This window comes from Aspergillus luchuensis, chromosome 5 (assembly GCF_016861625.1).
Source record: "Aspergillus luchuensis IFO 4308 DNA, chromosome 5, nearly complete sequence".
NCBI classification, from domain to species: Eukaryota; Fungi; Ascomycota; class Eurotiomycetes; order Eurotiales; family Aspergillaceae; genus Aspergillus; species Aspergillus luchuensis.
Window position 1 is genome coordinate 5333837 of NC_054853.1, and position 23716 is coordinate 5357552.

The following is a 23716-nucleotide window of genomic DNA, read 5'->3' on the forward strand; positions in this document are numbered from 1 at the left end:
CATCTAATCAATGTCCAAACATTATAGAAGAGGGGCGATAGGAGGTCAGGAAGTATTCACGGCTCTGAACCATATCTAGTGACTGCTAAAGCAGAGATACCGAAATTCATGATGTGGTATAATTTGTGTGATATTCTGGAGTATCAGATCCAGAATGTGCACCGGAAATTTCTATGTGATGATGCAGGTTGGTTGACTGAGTTTTTACACGGCGTCTTCTTTTAAGGAAGAGCCCCACATACTAACAAACCTCTTTCCTTAGAGCTGAATCTCGGAGTATGTGCGCTCAGGGATCACGACCATGTCGCACCAACCAATCAGCACTGAGGTCACCACACCACAATAGAGAAAAGGCGTAACCGAGCCTCAGTGTAGTCCATGAGTCGTATTAACCTCTGTTTAGCCCCACTCATTCCATGGAACTGAGTCATGGACGGATACAAGGTTTGACAGGAATTTGTATGATCAATCATTGGCATTCGACCATGCGGTTGCAAGTCTGTGCTCGAGTATCGTAATTATATATTACACAGGCAATGACCTCATATCGGTGAGTCCGATGATCGGCTGTATCAATGATACATTTCAAACTCATCTTCGCAGATCTATAAGGTGATAGGACGATGTGTTATGCCAGATTGAATTTTCATGACAGGGACATATGCGCGAAGAAAATCGCAGCCGAAAATGATCTTGTCTTGCTTCAACATAGCCCCAGCCTACAAATTCAAGATCTTTTTTAGAAGCTGACAGGTTGACAGAATAATTGGCTTTGCCACGGACGGATAATATCTGATACACTTTAGTGCCACTGCTGTTGAAGGGTGCTGTGATAGAAGAGACAGGTTGATATAATAATGGACCACAGACTCCTCAAGGGCATGGCAGGATGCAGGAAGATAGTCTATCATTATATTTAACCTACTCATTTGTTAGTATTAGTAGAGTTCGCATGATGAGTATTGGGTGTCGTTGGGACTCAACTGGCACCTTTCCTGTTTGTCATACCTGGTAAGAGAAGATCGGATTTCCGTTGCTGGAGACGGGATCCCCGTCTTTACTCTTCATAAGTACGAAACCTTCGTTATTCATTGAATCGTTTGAATTATTAGTTGTTCTCCCTGAGGTCGAGCAGTGAAATTTCGTAAGAGGCGTCTGTGCGCTGGTTTAAGAAACCATCATCTTTGAGTGGCTTACATAGGGATGATAAAGTTCAACTCACATTTCTATAAACACGACGCTTACCTGTGACCGGTTCTGCAGGTCCGTGTTTTCCGTGTTATGATATGGAGCCCTGTATCAGAGAAATATGTCCACCGCGTCCGGGAGAGGAAAAAGTAGGAAGGCTTAAGCAAACAAGTATATAACATCTGTAGCTAACAATTAATTCATGCCATTGGTCGACAGCTCAACAAATATGTGTATTCGCCTGTCATGAGTCGATACACCCTCGTTTCACAGCGTGTCAGTACAAGACAGTAAAGTTCGTTACCCACACGTTCTACATGATAAGCATGTACGTAGACCTTTACACCCGACGGCACGGGGGTACTCGTCGCCGGATATTAATAGAACGATCGAGGCGATTGAGATGAATAAAAAGTACCGTGGCTCCAAATCTAGTTACCTGCATTGGGGATCTACCTATCCAGTACCATATCTGCCGGTGTAGATACTCTTCCTAGTAGTACAGGGATCTGAGTCTCGTGTTCGTGTCTCCCAAGAAGGAGAGATAGGATGTTTGACTTCGGGTTTGAATGAAAGATCAGCTCAGGATGACTTTCATGTGTCAATGAGTCCCATGAGTCTACCAAATACATAGCAAGCAGCAAATAAGAATGAGAGTACACATATCTGGTCACCGGACATCGGCTGAATAGTTTATCTGAACCGTGCAGTTACTGTACTGGGCCATCTGCATGGATAGACTAGCAATAATGATAAAATACTTCACCATGTGTGGCATAGTCAAGATTTGTTATATATTGGATTTCCACATTACATCATCTTTTGGAGGCTTTGGCTATATATGTCCCGTGGATTCCTCAACCAGTTGTGACTCAACAGGCAAGCCAACCCTTAGCCGGCTCAATTTTTTATTACTCTATATAGGTGATGGCAGTCGTTACTGAACAGAGGCAACAAGAATGTTGCTATTCTGTGCAAGTACCCGAAGAAGAAGTCCAAAAGCACGGATGCTTCACAGCCCTTCCGGTCAGACGACACAAGAGATTCCGTGAGGTTGATGCAGTTCTCCATGACCTTATTCGGCAGTGGCATGACATTATTGGAGATGGTGCCTCTGACAACTTCAACTACACCGGTGACCCTGTATCGGGATCATGGATTTCTCTGATATTACCAGAATCAAACGATGAAACTTTCCCACACTCGGCGTGGCTTACTGAGTTTTTCTTCCTTTTCGACGGTGAGTATGGTGAACGCAACACATCATAGTTTAGCAGGTTACTAATATTCTGAAGACAAGTTGGAATCAATGTCCCACCAAGAGGTATAAAAAGCGCATCCCGTGATAGAAACAAACTTAACATGGCAAGCAGGACAAGGAAAATGTCAAAGCTGTGCACGAAATATTCAGTAGCGATGATCCAGAAAGCATCGAGTCAGAAACAGTCTTTGGGAAGCTGCTAGTTCCATTTGTACGGGAGTACTTGAGATACGACTACAAGCGCGGCATTCCGGTGCTCCGCGGTTGGAAAACCTGGTTGGAACTAGATCACACCAACGAAAACAACTTCAGTACACTTGATGATTACATAACTTATCGCCTTGTGGATATTGGAATGTGGTAGGTCTCGTCGACACCATGACAGATATATATATAGTATATATATGTGGCTCTCGAAATGTAGCTGATCAAGGTCAAAGGGCATACCCGGCCATGGCCGTCTATCACATGCAACTTGACATCAAACCAGAGCAGATGGACTCCCTCAAACAGGTCTTCTTCCTTATGGAGAAGGCCATCATCTTCACCAATGACTATTGGAGCTGGCCAAAAGAAGCTGCCAATTCCAGGAGAGGGAGTAAGAGAGTCATGAACGCTGTCCTGGTGGTTATGAGAGAGCTACAGATAGACGATTGCGAAGATGCTCGCAAGATAGTCAAGGAGAAGGCGATTGGGTATGAGAAGGAGCTTCTACGCTTGCGGAACCAGCTGTTCTCGCCTGAGTACCAGCCTCCTCTCACCAGTGACATGCGCAGTTATGTGGATGCACATTTGTGGATGGTTTCCGGGAACAACCTGTGGAGCTCCACATGCCCTCGGTACCATTCGCAGAAGGTTCATTGAAAGTTTGCATTGGCACGAAGCTACTCCTGGGCACGAAACACAGGCAGGCATAGTATGTATTACAAATGAATGGAGAACCTAAAGTGACGTTGTTACTTCCATCTGGCCAGTGAATTATTCCGGTAAGCTCATCATTATCAATAAAGTCTTGTGTCTGGGCTAGGTTAAGTGGATATTACTTCATTACAGCTGGCCTCACTGTTCCGAAATAATAAGGAGGAAATATTCTTGGATTTGAAGCCCTGTCTTAATCCTCCAAATCGAATCCAATGATATGCACAACGCTTTTCAAATCACGAAGGCTTATATGACCGTCCGCAGGAATGTTGGCCTTTTCTTACCTTGTAAAAACCGTTAAGGATAGTTCGGGCCCTAGATGTTGTTGTGGACATCGTGGAATATCTTTGGCTGGGTTGTAATCCTTGGGGAAATGCTGAAGTATAATGCTAGCACAAACCGACCGCTGTCAGAGACGTGTTATTGTCTGAGGTGGTTTTGATACAGCCTTCTTGTTCAGGACCCCTTTGATTGCTCGCAGCAGCGCATTCACATCGGCATTGGGGAATGTAAAATAGCTGGGCTTAGCAAGGTGAGGTATATTCGAGAGCCGGCTTAGGTGAGAATCGACGATTTGATTTCAGCGTCTGATATGCTAGCATTTTGTACTTCATTGTATCATTAGTCAGTAGTATCCTGAGTTGGAGGGCCTTTGAGTGTGAAGGTGGTGGTAGGTAAGAAGAGAGAATCTCTTACTGGAGATGAGCAAATCTCTCTCGTTACCGTAGCCAATGATGATACGCATGGACGGAAATTGTACTCGCCGCTACGGCGCCTTGTGGTGACGCCATCAAAGTGCCTGCTGTTTCTGTATAGGGAACAGCGACTATGTCATCATTATCCTCAATACTCAGTGGAAGAGCCCGAGTGCGAAGACTATAGCAGGAGAAGCATGCAGACAAGGTCAAGCCTGGATACTACTGTGGTCATCCTTACTGTAGTCATTGAAGGCACCACTTGAGTAGTAATAAGCAGTTGTAAGATCTACGACGTTAATCACTTGGGGCGGGTAGGGAGCCTTCATACGCAATTACGATTTTCATGGTTTGGTGAAGTTTCCGTGGTAGGGGTTACATTATTGTAAATCGATACCCTGCTTGACTGATGCTCTGTGATATGCCCCAAGACTTACAATATTCAGATAGCATAACATTCACTTAAGCCATAGATAAATAGTGCCCTCTGATCCCTATCAAACGTGCACTGCACTATCACCTGCGGGGAATCAAATATTTCATTATCCAGGTTCAATCACAGCCTACCACCTAATCAACCCCCAAATTCATTCAGCGAGAATATCATCAAAGCATTAAACTAATAGTGAAATTAAAGGTATACTGGAAATAATGGATAAGCTAACCGATAAATCAAGGACGATATCTCGCGTCAGTTCAGCGAGGGAGAGAGATGTGTTCTGACAATAGGCATCGAGTCCGACTGTAGACAAATGCCTGAGTATTAGTACCTCTTCTGCTCGTCCGCTATGGCGATTATGCGGCCTTCCCTGTTTTGTTGCTCAAGATCCAAAAATAGCTATGGAGCGTCAGCAACAAGTAGCCGCTGGAACCAATCTCCGTCAATGTGCATCATCATTAGCCGTACAAGCAAGAGTAAGTCTTCGTCCCTGCCCAATCCCCATTCCTGGTACATCCTTTTCACCTTCTACTCTGACACTCTCGAATCCGACTTCAACTAATCACACCATGGAATCCGAAAGGCCAAAGCATCAGACCATGAGATCAAGGATGCCGGAATCTCAGAACATGAACGCAAGCCGTCGAATATTCACTGAACTGGCTTTCTTCTATCCTTCATTTTTGGTCCCCCATCTGAGTGATGGAAGTCGGGAGTTCCTCACATGCATCTTTATGGGCATTTTATTGATACTTATGTTTCTTTGGGGCCTGACAAAGATATTGTATGTACCTCACTCTCATAACAAACTGGGCTTGTTGGGAGGTATGGACGGCTAACATAATTGGGCATGTCAAATCAGTGCTCCCCTCATTAATGAACCCAACTGCGTTTTTTACAATCAGAATGATGGTGGTCAACTCCTAAAAGCTCTATATGAGCGTCGAGGCCATTTCAAGATTATATTCGGATAAGTCTCGATTAGTCCGGATCCTGGGACCAACAACATCCAAGCCCAAGGGATGAGGAATCTCATGCTGCCGCAGCCTTTTGCTTTATGTTATCCCGTGATAACTAGAAATGTTGAAGTCATATATCTATATCTTTGGGCATAAGGTCAGGGTTGTCAGATATTCAGCCTTTTCTGGTTGTTCAGATGTTTCTCTTTTCTTTTCTTTCTTTTTCTTCTTTTGCTTCTACTGTCGATGTGATACCATTCTCACGACCTCCCACGGACGCACGGTGTTCCGGCGCTCCTGAGATTTTCTTTATTTTGGTCCGATCCTCTACGCACCGATGGATGTATCAAAGCTATCCCAGAATATCTTCATCTCCTTATGTGATACCGCTGAACCCGTCCTTGTCGTTCCTTTCTCCTCTTCTCAGTGTAAACATAGCTAGATAAAATGGTAATACATGGTATTGACCGAAATCCTTTACTTCATGGGGAAGGCTAATACAAACCTTGTCATTTCTTTAGAGCGGGTGAATCTACCATTAGTATTCCACACTCGAAGACTACCCCAGTCACTAGACACACTCTATGTCCATCAACGGATCAACAGCTAATGCACGTCCTATGTGTACTTCTCAACCTTTGCGGGATCAGCAACGATAATTCAAGCGACATTGTCCGATAGCAAGACACTTTGGCTATATGATAAAAAATTTCGTATCAAAATCTCACGGATTCAAAACACGACAACATCACAGGAACCCCACAATTCCATTTTCCGTATTGGGACAAAGCATGTCAACCCTCATATCCTTTAGTTAAGATCTGCAGCTGATTACAATCTTCATCATAGCCCATGAAAAAAATGCCCGAATTGCCAAATTTGTCGTAGATGGTAAATTTACCCTTCCACCATTGATCCTCTTTCCATGGATTTGCCCCTTCGAACCGCATACGGGTACAGCACATGGCGCTGGGTCTTTGATTTATCGTAATTTCAGTTGTCATAAGTCCCTTTCCCACTGTAAGCGTCTCCTTGGAGCCCATCGGCCAATAATAGAAGATGTTGCAAGGCTCGTGCGCCGAAAAAAAGCCGGTAGAATATTTCAGGTATGGATCAGTGCCACCATCATAACCATACAGTTCAACCTTTCGGAAATCGTATATCGTGCCGGTGAGATAGTAATTGTCTTGATCCCAGTACCAGTGATAGTTCGGAGAATAAAAATTGCCATCGGCGGTATCCTCTCGTTCAAGATTCAAGTCATCTCTTGTATATTCCACTGGGTCTATACTCCGGAGAGTGACTTTGGAATCAAAGCCTGCACTCGCTGTATGTACAACAGTACCATCAGGCTGTTTAATGCTGGCTCCAATCCGTTTGTTTTCGATCTTTGTCGTTGTCACCCAGTAGCGCTTTCTTTGAGGGTCTCCATCCGCAAGGGATAAGTCCGTTTGGGGCTCTTTTCTCGAGGTTGGCAATGCGTGGTCGAATTCGTTTTCGGTGGCTGAGTAACTCCATGACCCCGATAATTCCGTGGCTGGAGTCTCATCGTCTACGAAGTTTGTCCATCTTTCCAACAGATGTTCCTAGATCTTATGGCAGCAAGTTGCAACCAGCAGCTAAGGATTGTCTACGATAACAGATAGATGCTCCTTGACAGTGATATTAGTAGATGGGAGTGTAATATAATAACCAGTACAGACATGCTTCCTGAAACATGGTCGACGAAACTATGATTTTGGACAAGGTCCCTCAAGCTACCGATTCAAATTGAGATCGCGCAATCCAACCACGCCTGAGGCCGGCAGCCTTCCTGATGGGGTCCCTACTTTCTCCGCAGTGGCTGTCTAAGCACGCGCTCTATCCAAGGTTAGAGGACTATCCACCATGGTACCTCATCCTCTGAATCCGACATCCCACCCTACATCGTCCCAGATCTTCTTCCTATTGATGAAAGAAGATCCCATGGGATGACCAGGATGAAAGACTTGCCCACGAACAAGTGGATACTTCGACGGCTAATAAACTACCAATTTCGACCTAGTTGACATGTGTTTTGGTCATACCTTGTCTAGACAGAGGACGAACACGTCAGGATAGACGACCCAAACACGCTCCACTGAAGTGGGCGAGGCAGCACACCCCAAGGAGAAAGAACAACAACATAGGAAGCAGGAAGTGGTAAATCGGAAAGAAGACAGAGGAGAAGATGTCGCTGGCAATTAGCTGTCCAGTTGCGACATGTTTTATTTCTCGATTCTATTTGAGTGGCGTGGTTAGCTGCGGTGGCAGCATGCGCTCTTGGGGGTAATTTTCCGAATTTGAGGAATTCGCCGGGGCTAAGCCATCCTCCCGCTTCAAAGATAGGGCACTTTAAGGCTAGGATCTTACATAGTAGGGGTCGATCAGGTGTGGGAATACTATTTACTGTATACTGACCCGCACAACGAGGTAATAGCGAGTGAACGGCTGGCATCTCCTAAAGCGAAAAAGTCTTTCAAAATAACGACTTGAGCATAGTTCGGACAAACCCAAGTAGGACAAACAGCTCACCAAGCACCCATACAGAAGCCCTCCAGAGATACGTATTGTCGTCAGTCATGAGCTTTTCTTTTCATTCTTATCCGAGATCCTCTACCCTAGGATACCCTAGACCCTGTCGAAGACGACTTGGACACGATATCCTTGTTGAAGGGCCCCTTCGATGCCTTGCATCAGTCCACTCATATCGCCACTGGTGTACGCAATGTAGATAGACGCGGGAGTTAGTGGACTAGGTAGACGAACGAAGTTAGTCTCAGACACCGTGTCGTCGCACGTTATGATAGGAACGGAATTAGTACATAATATAGCCACCGGCCAGAAGGGTACAAAATGCGAGAAGGCCCACTCCGAACAAGGCAGCGCAGAGCATAATTTTAATGGGGAGTTCCATTGTAGGCGCCAATGGGTAAGGATCGTAAGAGTATACCTTGGGGGGTTCCGATCTTGGTATTTCTTGCTGTATTGTTTTGGTGCGAAATAAATCGTAGAAGGCTTTGGTATTGGACAACAGAAGGCTTCAAGGAGATAGGGAGAAGTGAGTAGGGGGAAGTTGAAAGGTGGAAGCGAGGAGTAGAAAGGGGAAGGGAGAAGGGAGAATGTGCCAGGTTCCTGGAATCACCGGCAGCGCCACCGCAAGTGGTCATGATGGTGTCGATGGAAAAGCGGATCAGCAAAAAATTATGTCAATATTACTGTTCGATGTGAGTCATTGTTCTCAAAATGCTAGTCTTGTTATCATCGTTCCGTAAGCTGTGGGTGTATGCGATGTTCGTAACCGCGCTTCGCAATTGTGGACTTTTCTTATACCCTTTCGCGGCGCACATGAACACTGTCGGATACCATGGAACTGGAAAGAGAAGCAGATGTCCAATATACTGAATCTGGCTGTACAGTCGCTGGCTAATACCACATACCTAACATACCTCTTAAAGGCGAGAGCAAAGTGCGCCCTATCATTGTGTGTGAGTGTGCGTATGCCTTTATCTATCTTCTTGATACTTTTAATCCTTGAGATAGGCGTCAAAGTGACACTGTGTATCTTACTCGTTATATATCTTGTGTTGTAATCCTTACAATATCTCAGGAATCACCGCGTGTTTGATGTTCTCCGTACGATAAACCTCAAAAAGAAATATACATTGTACCGAATTGAATTGAGATCTAAACTCCCACTATGCCTGCATCAATGAAAGCGGTTATGTCCTCTCCCAACGTGACGGTGCGCATGTCTACTCTTCACTGGAAGTGTAGCATCACGACGGGAATTCGTCTTCTTCGCAACGCTAGATCCAACCCAAGCATTCCAGTTGGACAAGTCACTGACACACGTCGCGTTAATCGACTGACCAGCCACACTGGCCAGCATCTCCCCATCCCGGGTGATACTAACCACCACCTTACCAGTCGCACTACCATACTCCACGGCACCGTGGTAGAGTCCTGCGCCGCTGTTTCGGCCGTGTTTGGCCCAAGTAGCGCCCAACGATGTGCCACCAACAGTGACAGTGACATTCGCATGCGAGTGAAGCATCGCTGAGTAGAAGATCTTGTTCTCGGCCACTTCAGCGGGCGGATATAGCGTCTGTCCCTCACTGGCTGTGTTACCGGTAGTACCTCCTGTGCCGCAGGACTCCGACGGGTTCGGTCGGTACCAGGTGACGATGCCTTCGTCGCCGAGAGTTGCGTTTCCTTTCACGTAAGTGTCGATCGCAAAAGGAAGAAGGTCTCTCCATCCATCATGGGGCATGTTCTCGATGTAATTCAGCGGTGCACCACCAGTCGTCATGAGACTAATTGCATCTTCACGAATGGGACCGATGTAGTGGCTTTCGCCGTAGTCGTTCCAGGTAAGGATCTCCACCCACTCCGGCTGCAGATCCCAGATCTGCTCCCACCGGTCATGCCAGAGACTATCACCGCGCCATAGCCAGTTCTTGCTGTATGAGGCGAGGTTGGTGTAGAACCACGGAGAGGCAGGCATCATGTAAGGGATGTCGAGATCGAGGTAACTGAGATCAGTAGCATTGCTCATGTTGTTCGGACCGGAAGGCCAGGCACCCCAGCTAAAAAGGCCGTCGACGATACCTCCACCGCCAGCCTCATAGGCGCCCTCTGCGCCGAGAGAAGACCAGTCCGGGACGAAGAAGCAGTCTACCTGAGATTTGATGGACTTCCAGTCCGTCGCGTAGGCGGTACCCTCAAAAGTAGAGACGAACGCCTTGCCGTTGTACTTGTAGTGGGCGGAGTTGGAGGCGTACTTGTTAAGGTAAGTGAGGATGTCAGATTCTGGCCAGGCACCGGTGCCTCCTTCGTAGTCGAAGGAAAAGAAAAGCTTGAAGTCGACTTTGTTGGCTGCTTCGAACGCGAGAGCAGCCTGCGTTGCGGTGGACGAGTCACCGTAACCCATGTTCAGGGCGAATGCGTCGATATGGGCCTCCTGGGCCAGTGTCATGTCATTTTCCCAGTCTGTAAGTGTGTAGTTCCATGCGTTGCCGACGATAAAGTGGGCGAACACGGCGGCGCCCAGCGCCTGCTTAGCCCATAGGAGCCCGAAAAGGGCAATGAACAAGAATTTCATCATCGTGAGGGCGTCGAGCCTATCTGCACGAGTGGAATAGAATTGAAGAATGGAGTATGAACTGTAGTAGTTCGATAAAGGAGTGACTGTGGGCGAAGAGCCCGGGTGGGTGGTGAAGGAAAGTGGGCGTGATGCTGGGACTGGTTCGGAGGCATTCGAGTCTTTATAAACGGCTGCCTTATGCGAGCCAATCAATACTCCGAACCTGGCGATGCAGGGTTGTAACCAATAGGAGCATTTTCTCTATCCCATCTGCAATATCGGGATAGACTAATGCAAGCCGTCAGGTCGGTTGTGGCATGTTACAGGCTGGTTGCCATAGGGCGGGGCGTTTGCTAGATCCATTTCTGAGTGTACATCCATCGCGTGGGTCGATGTGAGGGTAATCAGGAACATTTCTTGCAATTATGAGTCATTTCATCGCATGCGAGAAAGCCTCGTGGAAAATTAGTATGGCGTGAGTGTGTAATGGGCATTTTGGACCCCAACTTTGCTGCTTAAGAATGAAACCATGGCGAAGGGAGAATAGTTCATTTCTCGGCCAAAAAGTAGACAAAGGATCGGAAACAAAGAACAGAAGCTTATCAGGACGAGGTGGTCAGTGCAATTTAATCGGAATGATCTCATTTACGGTTCGCCAATGAACGCCGTTAGCTTAGATTCTGAATGGATCCGAAGGTGCAACGGCGCAAGGCTGTTCACACCAATGGGTAGCGGTTATGCTTAGCGCTGACTCGGTGTTGGTGGGGGCGCTGAGACACAAACACCAATGCTGATGCTGCGATAGCCCTGCACCCACGCGGATACTTGCATCAATAAATCACCATCCGGGCACACACCAATAAAAACGAACCGCAGCCTGGGTGTATGGGGCCGAAAATGCTACGATGAAACGAAGTTATCCAGGGGCTGGTGCAAACTGAAACAAGTTCACCAAGTCTCAACTCACCAACAGCTGACCTGTCAGAAAATTGGCTCCACCACCACACTTACCAGTTCATGTCGCACAGCGCTTCTGACCGAGCGTTTCAAAAGGATGCAAGGTTTCTTTTAAAAGTCCGAGATGAGTTCCTAGTTACTTTCCTTCCAGAAGGCATCAGAGAGACAACTCCGTCAAATATGCGAGTTATGTCCACCAGGATCTACAGCTTAATATCAACACAACTTAATATAAGGCTGAATCCCAACACTTCGCCCGAAGAATCGATTTCTTGTCTCCATATCTCTCTCCGCTAGTCGCTGCTAATTGGTTTGCCACCTCCCTGCGAATCTCCTTCATTTACCCACAGGAACGTCTTCCTGGCAGCGTACTTGGGATCCAACATCGTCCTTGCTCGACGTCTTCTTTCTAAACCTACCCTGCACCCTCTCACCGGGTCGGCCTTCCCCGTAGTGTCCAGGGGTACCCAGTTACACCAACCCATACGTCCCTCTCATTTGCAGCGACTGACCTTGGATCTATCTAATTAAATTTATCTTTCGACATTCATTTCCGCCTAATTACGAATCCCATTAGAAATTATGGCAAAAGTACGCAGAGAAACACGCAAGGAGCTGGGTTTGTCCGCCTCGTAGTCCTTTGGTGCATGTTGACCGGATACTTGATTCGATTGTAACGTACTCCACAGCAATAATACTAATGCATGTCCTTATCTCGGGCCTTTGAATTCATAAAATTCAGAAATGTGAGTGTCATACGCATAGTATCACCGACAGCGGTCGATAACATTCGTACCTGCGCCCTGAACACCCGCACTTTCAGCGTTTTCCGATGATAAGCATTGCTCGCAGGCTTTCCCATATTTCTGGCTTGATTTGATCGCATGTCTTCCTTCTGATTGCATTTCGGTCATAAACAGGTGAAAGCGACCATGCAAAGTCGCTGTCGCGAGAAGACCTTGCTAAATGATCCACCCGTGTGCTGGATCCGATGACATGAGACCAAGGGGGCTTGTCAGCTATCATGCCTCCTTTGTGGAGATTTTTGTAAGAGTCCTGGTCTACTTGCCATGTAAACAATTCCTGGCAGGCGGATGTGATCGGTCAGGGTTGTCATACAAGCTGCGATTCTCTTTATTAGAGTCCTAGGACCAGCTCACGTAACCAGCTTTCAAAGAATGCGTCTGCGACTCAAGATGATCCTTACACTGTAAAGCCCTCGCGAAAATCCGATAATGGTGTGTAGTTATATTAAACCTTCGCTCAGAATCAATTATGGAATCACAATCGAACATAAACTACAGCACCTCCTCCCGATAAACCGGTCCATGAGTTTTTTGGGGGGTAAATCCTCTACCCATCAAAGAATGTCTCTCATTTAATTTACTGACACGTTGACCCATTCTGAAAAGATGCTCGGCCAATCCCCACAATCAGCGAGCAAACTATCTACTCCCGATTTGTACACATCCTCACCGTTCACCCCGCTCGTCAACCCTTCTAGGTACACATCACTCTGTTTCATGGCCTCCCAGAACTCTGACTCTCGGATACTCCCGTTGACCATGGGGCAGCGGGTCAAAGGTGTGGACGAAGTAGCAGCCACATCCCGGCCAGTTTCCTCTCTCTCAAGAGCGTTTCCCCTACGGCTTGTTGACGTTAGGGATGAAGAGTCCCCGCTGGTCGGAGCATATGTGGAGAGCACGATATCCAACACCGACTTGAACATAAAAAATACATCAGGGGTCTCTCCAGCCTTTGTGACGGAAAGTCTCGACATTCGATGAGAAAGACTCTCGAGATAGATCAACATGCCTGATCGTGTCTTGATTTGGAAGTCGGTCCATATAGGGCTCATAGAAGCAAGAGATAGGAAACAGATGTCGGAGGCTGCGCTGATGGTGAGTATTAATTGGCACCAATCTCGAATGGAGAAGAGTATATATTGACCCTGTGGGATGGAAAGGAAGTATTCGAAGAAAGACCGGATTTGAGTTGCGCAGGAGGTGCCTTGATCGACTAAGCGTTCGAAGTTGGGTATGGTGCTCGGTCTAGGATCGAGAATTCGGAAAGGTAGAAGAGCGATATGCACTTTGAGTGATGATAGTAGAAGACGTACAGGGGCAGTGTGTATGTTAGCGTCTTGCCTCTGTGGCTTGTTAATTTACTTACTGGTGCTGGGGCCATGTACTCGTTCAAATATCTGTAGTTCTAGGCGGAGAGATTCCATTTTCTCTTCGACTTTCCGTTGTTTGGTGATTGAGCATTTCAGAGGGCCACATTCTATGTGGCAGCGCACTGTCTTCTCAAATAGGACGTGAAGTTTCGAGAGTTGAAACTGTTCGTCATACGGTTGGTTTAACCGCTGTTTGGCATCCACCGCTTGTTTGAGATACTTATATGCGATGTCATCACCACGCCGTCGGAAGCCAACGGATAACCTGTGCATCCAATTAGACACTTATCCCAGACTACCTGACACAGACTCACAGGGATGAAAGACTAAAACACCCAAGGCAGATGTCTCGAGCAGCCTGATCGTGCATCTTCTCCGTAAGCTTCAAGTCAGATATCATAGTCACAAGTATCTGCATGAACTGCGAGCCCTGGCGACTAAGCGGTCGGATATGTAACGGACGCCTGAGTAAATAGTCAATACCATTCACCAAACAGGACCATCTATCATACCACGCCATATAAACCAGTAGACCTTGAACATAATCCATGCTCTTTGCACCATAGCATATAACTCTTTCACTTAGTACACGGCGGAATCGCTCATCCAGCCTCTTTTGCAGAAGCGGCTTCCGCGTCAAGGATACGGTCAGAATAGCTAGTAATAAGAAGGGTTGAGATGATGCCATTGACGCCGCTGTAGTCCCCTCGAGCACATCGATGAATGGAAAGTAGGCCCTTTGCTGTCTGAACTGCAATAGTAGCTGTTCGGCCTCTTCCATGTTCAGGCTGATCTTGCTAGACCTAGAATTACAGTCCACAGCATCACCGACGCTGATATTGGGATCTATTAGGGTACTAGGATACCCTTCGCCGAGACCCCGGCCTTGCAATACACCGCGATGCAGTTGGCGTAGCTGCATTACCTCGTCTTCTTCTTCTGTTTTTGGCTGGTTTCGAAATAGTCCTGAGACAACATCGTCACCTTCATGCGTAGAAGCTTTCACCACTTGCTTCTCGGGGCTCTTTTCATTTCTGTTCGCGATTGGCAAATGACTTGGATTGTATGGCAACAGGCTACTCACGTCGTCGATTGGAGACTCCCGTTAACTGTACATGTGTATCCAAGCTTTGCGCATCTACACAAGTCAACAAGGTCTAGCACGAACACATTACTCCAGAATTAGTACATACCTTCGACAGGCGTCTACCCCGCCGCCTTTCTCGTTAGGTATACACCTGATTTTCCGCATTCTACATGCATCGCAAGCTTTGGAGCTCCGCGGACGCGGACACATGAACTTATAATTGTCCGCCATTCTGTTACTCCCAAAATCAAGTCATAAATGAATTAGAGAACGATCGATGATGATGACGGTCAGATAGGGCGAAAGAGTATATGGAAGTGCGGAGGGAAAGCTGAGCCGAGCTGACAGGCGGATGGCAAGTGTAGCCGGACCTCCCGATTAGGATTAGCGCTGATACTATGTGCTTGCTATGGCAATCAGTATATCCCGCCAGACAGTACTCTGCTCTAATATAGTCTCTATACTTGATACTTGAGTCTTTGAAACATACATCATCCGAAAGCACCACAAGTGACCTACAGCGACCATTTTGCTTCAATAGGGGGGGAAAGACAGAAACAAGAGAGATAGGGAGAAAGAGAACGAGTGAGAGAGTGAGAAGGGAGAAAGATATGATATATATAAGAAGAGAGTGAAGTAACAGTGAATTGACAGTGAGGTGACAGTGAATACTCACTCAATATGGATGAGAAATAGTAATGTGATTCTCTACATAAAGATTAGAGATAGGAAAATAATGGACTTTTAACAGTGATAAATAGCTACAAAATAAGCTTCATACAGTTGACCTCTTGTTATTTTCTTAAATATAATTTCAAAGTAGTGTATAAATACTAGTATAACTCTTATGTACAGTATAACAGAATGCTTATGATTTATTCTAGTCAGCAACCACTGGAAACTGGTAACTATGCAACTGGCCACAACTTCCACCAATAGCCTACTACGTATTCGTTGCCCTGATGCTTGAGTAGTGACTAATGATATTATATATTCTTCCAGCCTACTTGGCATGTCTTTCGAACTTTTCAAAATGTATTACTGGAAAAGGAACACAATAGTACAGGAGCTAATTGCTGACTGGCCGAAGCGGCGATAGATTGGACCAGAGGTGAGCTGGAAGGCTTTTGCAGACGACGCAAGGAGACAGTACTAATCTCGAACAAATACTCTCCGTTGCCACCTCAGACCTCACTTCTCATCCTCATAATCCACATTCCTGCTCGGAAAATACCCTGTCAGAAGGACATGTTCCACCAGAGTCCCTTCCCCACCCCAAACCTCCCTCCCGAACGCAGCAATCATATCCAGGCCGTTTAACAACGTCCCCGTAGTCCACATCTTTCCATCCCTCACCCATCTCTTCTGCACCCAGTTCGTGCCCGGAGCTATCTCACGAAACAATGGCAGAAACGAAAGTGGACCTGTCGCCGTCTTGCCTTCCAAGATGCCCGTCGCTAGGAGGGCGTCCGACGCACCGCAAACAGACAAGAATGCGGAACATTCGGCGTAGCACTTCCGGAGGAAATTTTTCTCTGTAGTGGTGGCTTGGTAGCCCATTTGACCGGCGCCGATGAGCACGATGTCGAGGGGTGGGCAGGTGGCGAAGGAGTCCTGTGGGAGTTAATGATGGGATTTCGGTGTGGAGCTTGTATTGGGGGAGATAGTACCGTGGGGATGACTTTGAGGTTTCCGCTCAGGGAGCCCGGGGTCGTGCCATCTTCTGTGACCCAGTGGGTGACGAAGTCTAGGGCTTGGGATCTGAGGTCGTCGGAGATGGCGAATGGTGGGAGGTTTTTGATGAAGGAGGTGCTGAAGTTGTGGAAGAAGCCAACGGGTGCAATGTCAAGGTGTTCAGTTACACTGTATCGTGAACAGTCAGATGGTCATTTGGGTAGGTTTTGCTGAGCGTGAGACTCACGTATTCAACAGGACAACGCCGACATGGACTGGGCGTCCGGGGTTGCGAAGGTCGAAGGGAGTAGACATGTTGGAGTCGTTTGTCGCTCTAGAACTCGGTCGGTAAAGCTGTTATGATGACTTTGTTGCTCTGGCCTTGTTGCTCTGGAATAGTCACACTGTCAGAGGACTTACATGGGCTTTATAGACAAGCTGATGCTTTCTGTATACTCCGTTTCTGAGCATATGATTTGTCGGATGAACTTGGCATGCGGGACGGCTCGAACTGCCATCCACCGTTCCGTCCTCGGTTCGCCATACCCTCCGGAGAGTGGTAATCCTTAACCTGAAATTCGGACTATGACGAACGCATAACCTATGATTTTTCTCACGTCTTATTGTGGAATGTATGATCAGAACAAATGTATTTTCTCTGTTAATTAGTTGTTATGTCAATATAATATTAGTACAAATGAAAGTATATACAGGAGTCTGGGAGCACGATCATATTGCTTCATCCACTCCCTCCGATATCTTGATTGTTGTCTGAATATTGACCTGATAAAGTGCCTGCCATGACCCAGCACCCAAAGTCATAGCATCCTGATTCCTATCCGAATGACTCAGACGAGATGTGACGGTGGTTACTAGACGACTGTTCGACTTTTCTGGAGCAAATTCCCCACCCCAATTGCTTGGGTTATGTAACCTTTCAGCATCCGTGGATAGGTTCGACAGAGGATGCTCCTCTTCGCCTTGCTTTTTACCACGCGAGTTACCACCATAGTATGATCGAGTTTCGAAGACCCAAAGGAATAACGGGCGAAGGGTGGCGAGGCTTCCTGCGGTAATGCCAATTCCGATCTCGATGATGGACCAAAAGTCGATTTGGTAGGTTGCGTCTGCAGGGGTTAGGGATGTGGTGACAGATGATAGGCTGGTGTGGGCTCACAGAGAAGGTTGGTGTCATGGTAGGTATGGAGATATGGGATTCGGATGATCACGGCGACACTCTCTCTAGAACAGGTTCAGCATCTCCCCTTTTCTCAAGGCCTAGACAATCGTGCACATACAGGGCTCCTAGGCTGAGGACTCCGGCTAATGCAATCTTTGTCCGGCGGTCCATTTGCAGGTGCCAGATCAGAACGGCAGGCATGATCCCGAGAGTCACATCGGATAGCACAATCAGGAAACTATACAGATAGCCAACATCCAACAGTATCTGCCGACGTATGCATGTTCCTTCATGTTTTCCATTCACATGCGACCAGAAATAAGAGACTGGTTGGCAGCCGGCGAGGAACACAAGCCAGATTATTATCCCAGCCACTATTACAACGCCGGTCACCGTCCACAAAACAATACGGTGAGCTTTGTGCACAGCTAGTCTGAGTAGGGCAATAGCGATTGATATTTTTGTGATAGCGGCAGACCAACTATAGAGCATTTGACACAACCACCACCACTGATAATGTTTAGTGATATTAGAATGGTTATGGCTTCACTTGCGTGTTGGTAGAAAAGAAAAGAGACCTACCAGAAGTGCCTGCTCCATTGTATTATAACCAGTAAAGTCCTCATTCTTATGGCCAACCCCTCGCTTCGATGCGACCATCCAACATGCATCCAGCGCTATGAACAAAGCCTAATTGAACATCAGCTGCTGTCGTGTTTGCGAGACGATCAGAAATCCCACCAATGCGATAACCATCAGAGCGTCATCCCACCCAAAAGCTCGAACCGTATAAATACGAACAAAAGTGCGCAACGCGACCGCCATAATACTAACGCTCATCATTACCGCCGCACAGATAAAGATGGCCAGACTATGGCCGACAAGAGGCATCGAGGAGCCCATGTTGGTAGGGAGTGACTTGGTGATTGAAACCCATTGATCGCATGCCGGCTGCTGTGCAAAAATCTGGCAGGTGAGCTCCAGCGCGCTTTTATTTACATTGTCATCCGTGCGGCCCCTCAACTGAACCAATTAATGTGAAGTCTCCTAAGTGGGCAGACTAGTAGTGCTTGCGCAAACAAAAAGTCGAACATGATCGTCAACGGAAAAAAAGTCGATCGACCTACAAGGAGCAGAAAGACCCATATTTTTGGAAGAATGACAGGGGATGAGCCAAGCGGAGCAGATCCCAGCAGCGGGACCCATCCATGTTGCGGATCGATCTGACTCTGACAGGCTCATGCATCTATCCAACTGCAGTCGAATAGCTATGCCCTTGTACCTTGAAGCTGAATTCATGAGTCGCATGTATTACTTGTCCCACAGTCTCGGGATTTCTCGTTCATCTCCCAATTACTGTGGATAAAAAGGCAACAAGGATGAAGCTTTAATTGCCAAAGCCATCCGCTCCCCTTTGAAACGCTCGGCTGAAGTAATGTGTGAGACATGAATCCTTCAGTGGGTGTTTACCGGCCGCCAGCTGAAGCGATCAACGGAAGCTAAGCTACACCGCTCAGGGGTTAAGCATCTAGAGCTTCGACTTATCCACTGAACACCGAATCGTGGTCACCTTTGGCTTGTAAAGAAAGAATCCAATTGGTGAACCTGGCCAGCTCATGAGCGTGGCACAAATTGGCTCCTTGAGTGAAACTTAGCAGACTTAAGCTAGTCCAGCTTACAACGTGGATAGAATGAGGGATAAGTGGACAGGACCAGGCGGGTCTCCCTCTTCCCAGAGCCCCGGCGCAAACGGTTGTTTCAAGTTGATAACCCAACCTCAAAATTCTCCGGAATCAACTTTGCCGTTATTTACCCGGCAGTTAATCTATTCCTTATATTAAACCATTCGTGGACATGAAATAGACTGGTCGAGGGGAATTATCTCTTGGTCTCTGCTCAATTACAGTGGTGCTTTGCTACAGGTGGCTATTGGAGGGCGACGACGTCTGTTTGAGGAAATATCGATCTTCTTCAGCAGAAGTCAATGTCTTACATGGGGTAGATCCACTTGGCTGGTACTTCAGTGATGTCGTTAAGCTTAAAGCTGCTATGATTACCGGGCAATAAACCTGGGTCATGAACTTGCAGCAACCCACAATTTCTCCCACAGGAAGACAACGTTCTCCCCAGATGCACGGCACAGATTGCCACATATCATGGGGCAGACTCTAACTCGGCCCATCTCCCGAGTTTGGAGTCCCGGGTGTGACGGAATGGGACAGCTCAAGCTGAAAGCCTCTGATTGCGCAGACAGATCAAAGTAACAGGAGCCGAGGCTGGGGATTCAAAGCATGCATAATCGGATACATCTTCATTCCATATTTTGAGCATACAAGTTGGTACTCACGATATCATTGTTTCCCAATTTAATTGCCTAGCTGCCTTCCTAATGGGGAAATTTATGTAGCGGAATCAACCTTAATCACCTGCGATTGTCGACAGGTCATATTTTCATCCAAATTCAATCGCAAATTTGGGTCAACCCAGGACTTGGCGTGTTGTCGAAGAGTAACTTCTCACGTGTCGGTTACCTGCCCAAGACAATGTATGAGATCGTCAATCTCCTCTAGCCAGGAAGCAATTCGGCCATTGACTTGGCATATGCATGTCTGATAGCTGTGATATCGCTAGTTGTGTAAGCGGAAGTAGGAAACGGAACTTAAGTGTGGACACGAGACCCGTCTTGCCCCTTTTTCATCTGTCTGACCGCTTGCCCATCCAATTATTCTGCCACTAGACAATGTTCTCTGCCAACAGTCTCCCAATGTGCTAACCCTTGATTAAGAATTAAGCCACAAGAAGCAGAAGTTACTGGATCAATGTAGAACGTACTAGACGGTTAGTCGCTCATATAACGATTATAATAAAGGGAATTGATTACTTTGACCATTGAAATCTCGCGGAAAATTTACCCGATTGTTGTGGTGCTTAATTCTCCGATTCCACAACGCAAAATTAATTTTGCGACTTCAAGGTTCGGTGACTTCTTTGGAATTGGAGGCGTGGCGAGTGCCTGCTCGTAGTTCTGGTATGTGTATTGATTCTTATCGGAGTTACTATATATGTATAAGGCGTGAATTGATATTTACTATGTAACTTACATATTTCTTGAAAACCCACTGAGAAATGCCGTAAGGACTTATGATTTTAAACCTTGAAAATTCTAATCAATGAGTAGTGCTTGTTCGAGGTTTCCATAACGGGCGGGTACTTAAGTGAGGGATGGGGTCAGAGTTCTTTGGTAGCGGTTATATATAAGTGCCTATAGCTACTTATGAATGTATGCTTTCACTATGCTCTGCAATATCGTGGACATATATTTCTACTAGATCTGGCAAACGTGGTTATTGGTGGCTTGTACTTCCTTTATTTATTCTTGAATGAACCCTACTCCACACAAGTCAAACAGAAAGATTGTCTATTTCTTATACCCTGATGTTCAGAATTCTTCTAGGGTTGTCCGAGGACATGTCCACCGGATGTCCACCGGAGCGTACCCGCATCCTTACCTCCGGATTTCAGGACTCGGAGGATGGACGAGTACCTCCCCACCAAAAGTGCAGTAACAGAGCATAACTATTGTAAATGTTAAATACTATCTCCCTAGCACTTCAATGCCATGACGGGTCACCAGCAACAAAAGCGTTCAAAATTCATTAAAAATGACAGGCACCACGCCCACACATGTCACCGCCCAGAGACTTCAGGGTAAGACAGCCCTAATCACAGGCGGAGCACAGGGATTCGGCAAAGCAATTGGGATCAAGTTTATTGCCGAAGGTGCCCGGGTTCTAGTTCTCGATATTATCGAGCCGCCGGAAGAGTTCAAAGGTGACTTTTCGAACAACATAACCTATGTTCGAGGAGATGTGACCTCTCTGGACGATTGGCAGAAAGCTCTCGGACAAGCTTTATCTGTTTATGGACACTTGGATATAGTTGTCAACAATGCTGGTGTATTACACAAGGCACAGCCGTCCATTGAGCTCAGTGACGAGGAATGGGAGCGAGTCTTCCGCGTCAACGTGAAGCAAATTCACCTCAGCACCAAGACGATCATTCCCTACTTGCTGAAAGAGAAGAGGGCTGGGCTTTTCATCAACACCTCCAGTGCTAGTGGTGCTCGACCCCGTCCCAATTTAGTGTGGTATGGAGCAAGCAAAGGCGCGGTTAATACGGTAAGAATTTCCTACATCTCCGGTAATGATATCGCAGAAAATGGCTAATAGGCATGATTCGGATATTATAGGCTACAAAGGGACTTGCCATCGAATGGGCACCGCATAACATTCGCGTGAATGCCGTCTGCCCATCTGTTGGGGATACAGCCATGATGCCGCTTTTCCTGGGTCACAACTCTAGTGAAGAGGCACAGGCGAAAATGCTAAGCAGCATACCGCTGGGTCGGGTATGCCAACCCAGTGATGTGGCCAACACGGTAGCCTTTTTGGCAAGTGATGAGGCGGCTTATCTGACGGGGGTATGCTTGGAGGTTGATGGCGGCCGTGGGATATAGGCCACAGCCTTACTAGGCCTGTTTGACATTTGACACGACTTCTTTAGTAAATAGCAAAATGTTCATTGAAGCCGTGAAAGGGTTCTGTGTTTGCTAAGTTATAGCTCCTTGGATCATCTATTGATATCGTTTTTACCTTCTTCAAGTTGTTCATATCTCTTCGCTTTTAGATGTCTCCCCCCCCGCCAGCCAATCCTGCAAGCTGGATATTGTGTGAAAGTCTTCGACTGTAGGAAGATTACGCAAGCTAAAGTAGTTTGTGATAATCTTGGCTGCTAATCATGTATGAGAAAAATTAAACGTTCCGTTGGGAAACCGTAGCAGCAACGAGAAGCCATCCGTAACAACCGCCCGTGGATACTTATTCGCTCGTATATATTTATTCAATGGATTTTGCACATAATGCAGGAATCGATACACTCATCTTATTTTACAAATATCTTAGTATAATGCTCATACAAATCGAGACTGAGTTAGAGATCAACGCCTGGAAAGAAGAGGAGTAATCTGAACTATCGATGCGACGGACAATGAGAGCATTGGTTGCGGGCTACATTGCTTGGTACTTCAAGAACAGGTACGCACAGTAATCCCCTGCCAAATTCCATGACGTAGTAATGAGAGGAGTGCAACAGATGGTTTGCAATATAACGGTACACACAGTGATTGTCTTACTTGCAGCTTGCGTTCGCACGAGACTCTGAATGTCAACCCGAGGTTGAGCCGAAGCCGCTAAAACCTCCACCGGACTCGGACATCACCATACATTCTAGCTCCCACCGGACCAAGGGCAACCAACGAGAACGTTTAACTGTCTCGTACCACACCAGGTTAACTAATATAAACAAGGTGTTTTTCAGGGTCCAGTTTACAAATTGCAGAGTATATAAAGGGTGAGGCTTGACATATCTTGCTGTCCTTAGTTCCCTCATCCCACTACAAACATATCCGATCCCTTCTCTACGCCATCATTCAGACCACCAACATGACATCCGCATCGACCACCGACCGGCCCAAAGCGACAGCCATTCCCTACCAGGGAGCCCCCCTCCCGAATGTCCCAGAAGACCTCGTCGTACCAAATATCGTGAACCTCGACTTCGAAGAAAGACTATGGGTTCCCCAAGCGCCAGACGTCTGGTTCCGTCCGATTCTATTCAACGTCACACAAGGCTACTTCGTCAATCTACTTCGTGTTCGTCGCTCCGGCATCTTGTCGCGCCACCGCCATACGGGACCCGTCCACGCAACTGTTCTAAAAGGGAAATGGCACTATCTTGAGCATCCGTGGTGGGCAACCGAGGGTAGTCATGCTTTCGAGCCTCCGGGCGACATTCACACGCTGGAGGTCCCGGATGGGGTCGAGGAAATGGTTACTTTGTTTCATGTTACCGGTGCATACATTTACGTTGATCCGGTGGGAAACCCGCTGGGCGTGGAGGATGTGTTTTCGAAGCTGGCTAGTGCGAGGGCGCATTATGAGAAGGTCGGGCTTGGGGCGGAGTATGTCGATCAATTTGTTCGTTGAGAATTTTTGTATATGTGTCATTGTATATACG

At 46.8% G+C, this 23716-nt stretch overlaps 7 protein-coding genes across 7 annotated transcripts; 3 read left to right on the forward strand and 4 right to left on the reverse strand.

Moving 5' to 3' along the window:
* Positions 1-2497: 2497 nt before the first annotated feature.
* Positions 2498-3313, forward strand: AKAW2_51747S (terpene synthase family protein; the record flags this gene model as incomplete). Its single annotated transcript, XM_041691710.1, has 3 exons — positions 2498-2512; positions 2562-2809; positions 2890-3313. 3 exons carry the CDS (start codon positions 2498-2500, stop codon positions 3311-3313), a joined length of 687 nt encoding a protein of 228 aa, XP_041545168.1.
* Positions 3314-9190: 5877 nt separating this feature from the next.
* On the reverse strand, positions 9191-10588 carry AKAW2_51748A (glycoside hydrolase family 71 protein; the record flags this gene model as incomplete). The annotated part of the gene is made up of 1 exon (XM_041691711.1): positions 9191-10588. One exon carries the CDS (start codon positions 10586-10588, stop codon positions 9191-9193), a length of 1398 nt encoding a protein of 465 aa, XP_041545169.1.
* A 2314-nt stretch (positions 10589-12902) lies between these two features.
* On the reverse strand, positions 12903-15018 carry AKAW2_51749A (Zn(II)2Cys6 transcription factor domain-containing protein; the record flags this gene model as incomplete). The annotated part of the gene is made up of 6 exons (XM_041691713.1): positions 12903-13414; positions 13697-13965; positions 14015-14164; positions 14213-14734; positions 14785-14838; positions 14894-15018. The coding sequence occupies 6 exons, from the start codon at positions 15016-15018 to the stop codon at positions 12903-12905; spliced, it is 1632 nt and encodes a 543-aa protein (XP_041545170.1).
* A 960-nt stretch (positions 15019-15978) lies between these two features.
* AKAW2_51750A (uncharacterized protein) lies at positions 15979-16776 on the reverse strand (the record flags this gene model as incomplete). Its single annotated transcript, XM_041691714.1, has 3 exons — positions 15979-16401; positions 16458-16650; positions 16709-16776. 3 exons carry the CDS (start codon positions 16774-16776, stop codon positions 15979-15981), a joined length of 684 nt encoding a protein of 227 aa, XP_041545171.1.
* Positions 16777-17190: 414 nt separating this feature from the next.
* Positions 17191-17842, reverse strand: AKAW2_51751A (uncharacterized protein; the record flags this gene model as incomplete). Its single annotated transcript, XM_041691715.1, has 3 exons — positions 17191-17588; positions 17639-17703; positions 17760-17842. The coding sequence occupies 3 exons, from the start codon at positions 17840-17842 to the stop codon at positions 17191-17193; spliced, it is 546 nt and encodes a 181-aa protein (XP_041545172.1).
* A 3461-nt stretch (positions 17843-21303) lies between these two features.
* Positions 21304-22157, forward strand: AKAW2_51752S (uncharacterized protein; the record flags this gene model as incomplete). The annotated part of the gene is made up of 2 exons (XM_041691716.1): positions 21304-21819; positions 21891-22157. The coding sequence occupies 2 exons, from the start codon at positions 21304-21306 to the stop codon at positions 22155-22157; spliced, it is 783 nt and encodes a 260-aa protein (XP_041545173.1).
* A 985-nt stretch (positions 22158-23142) lies between these two features.
* Positions 23143-23685, forward strand: AKAW2_51753S (2,4'-dihydroxyacetophenone dioxygenase family protein; the record flags this gene model as incomplete). The annotated part of the gene is made up of 1 exon (XM_041691717.1): positions 23143-23685. The coding sequence occupies one exon, from the start codon at positions 23143-23145 to the stop codon at positions 23683-23685; it is 543 nt and encodes a 180-aa protein (XP_041545174.1).
* Positions 23686-23716: the final 31 nt, after the last annotated feature.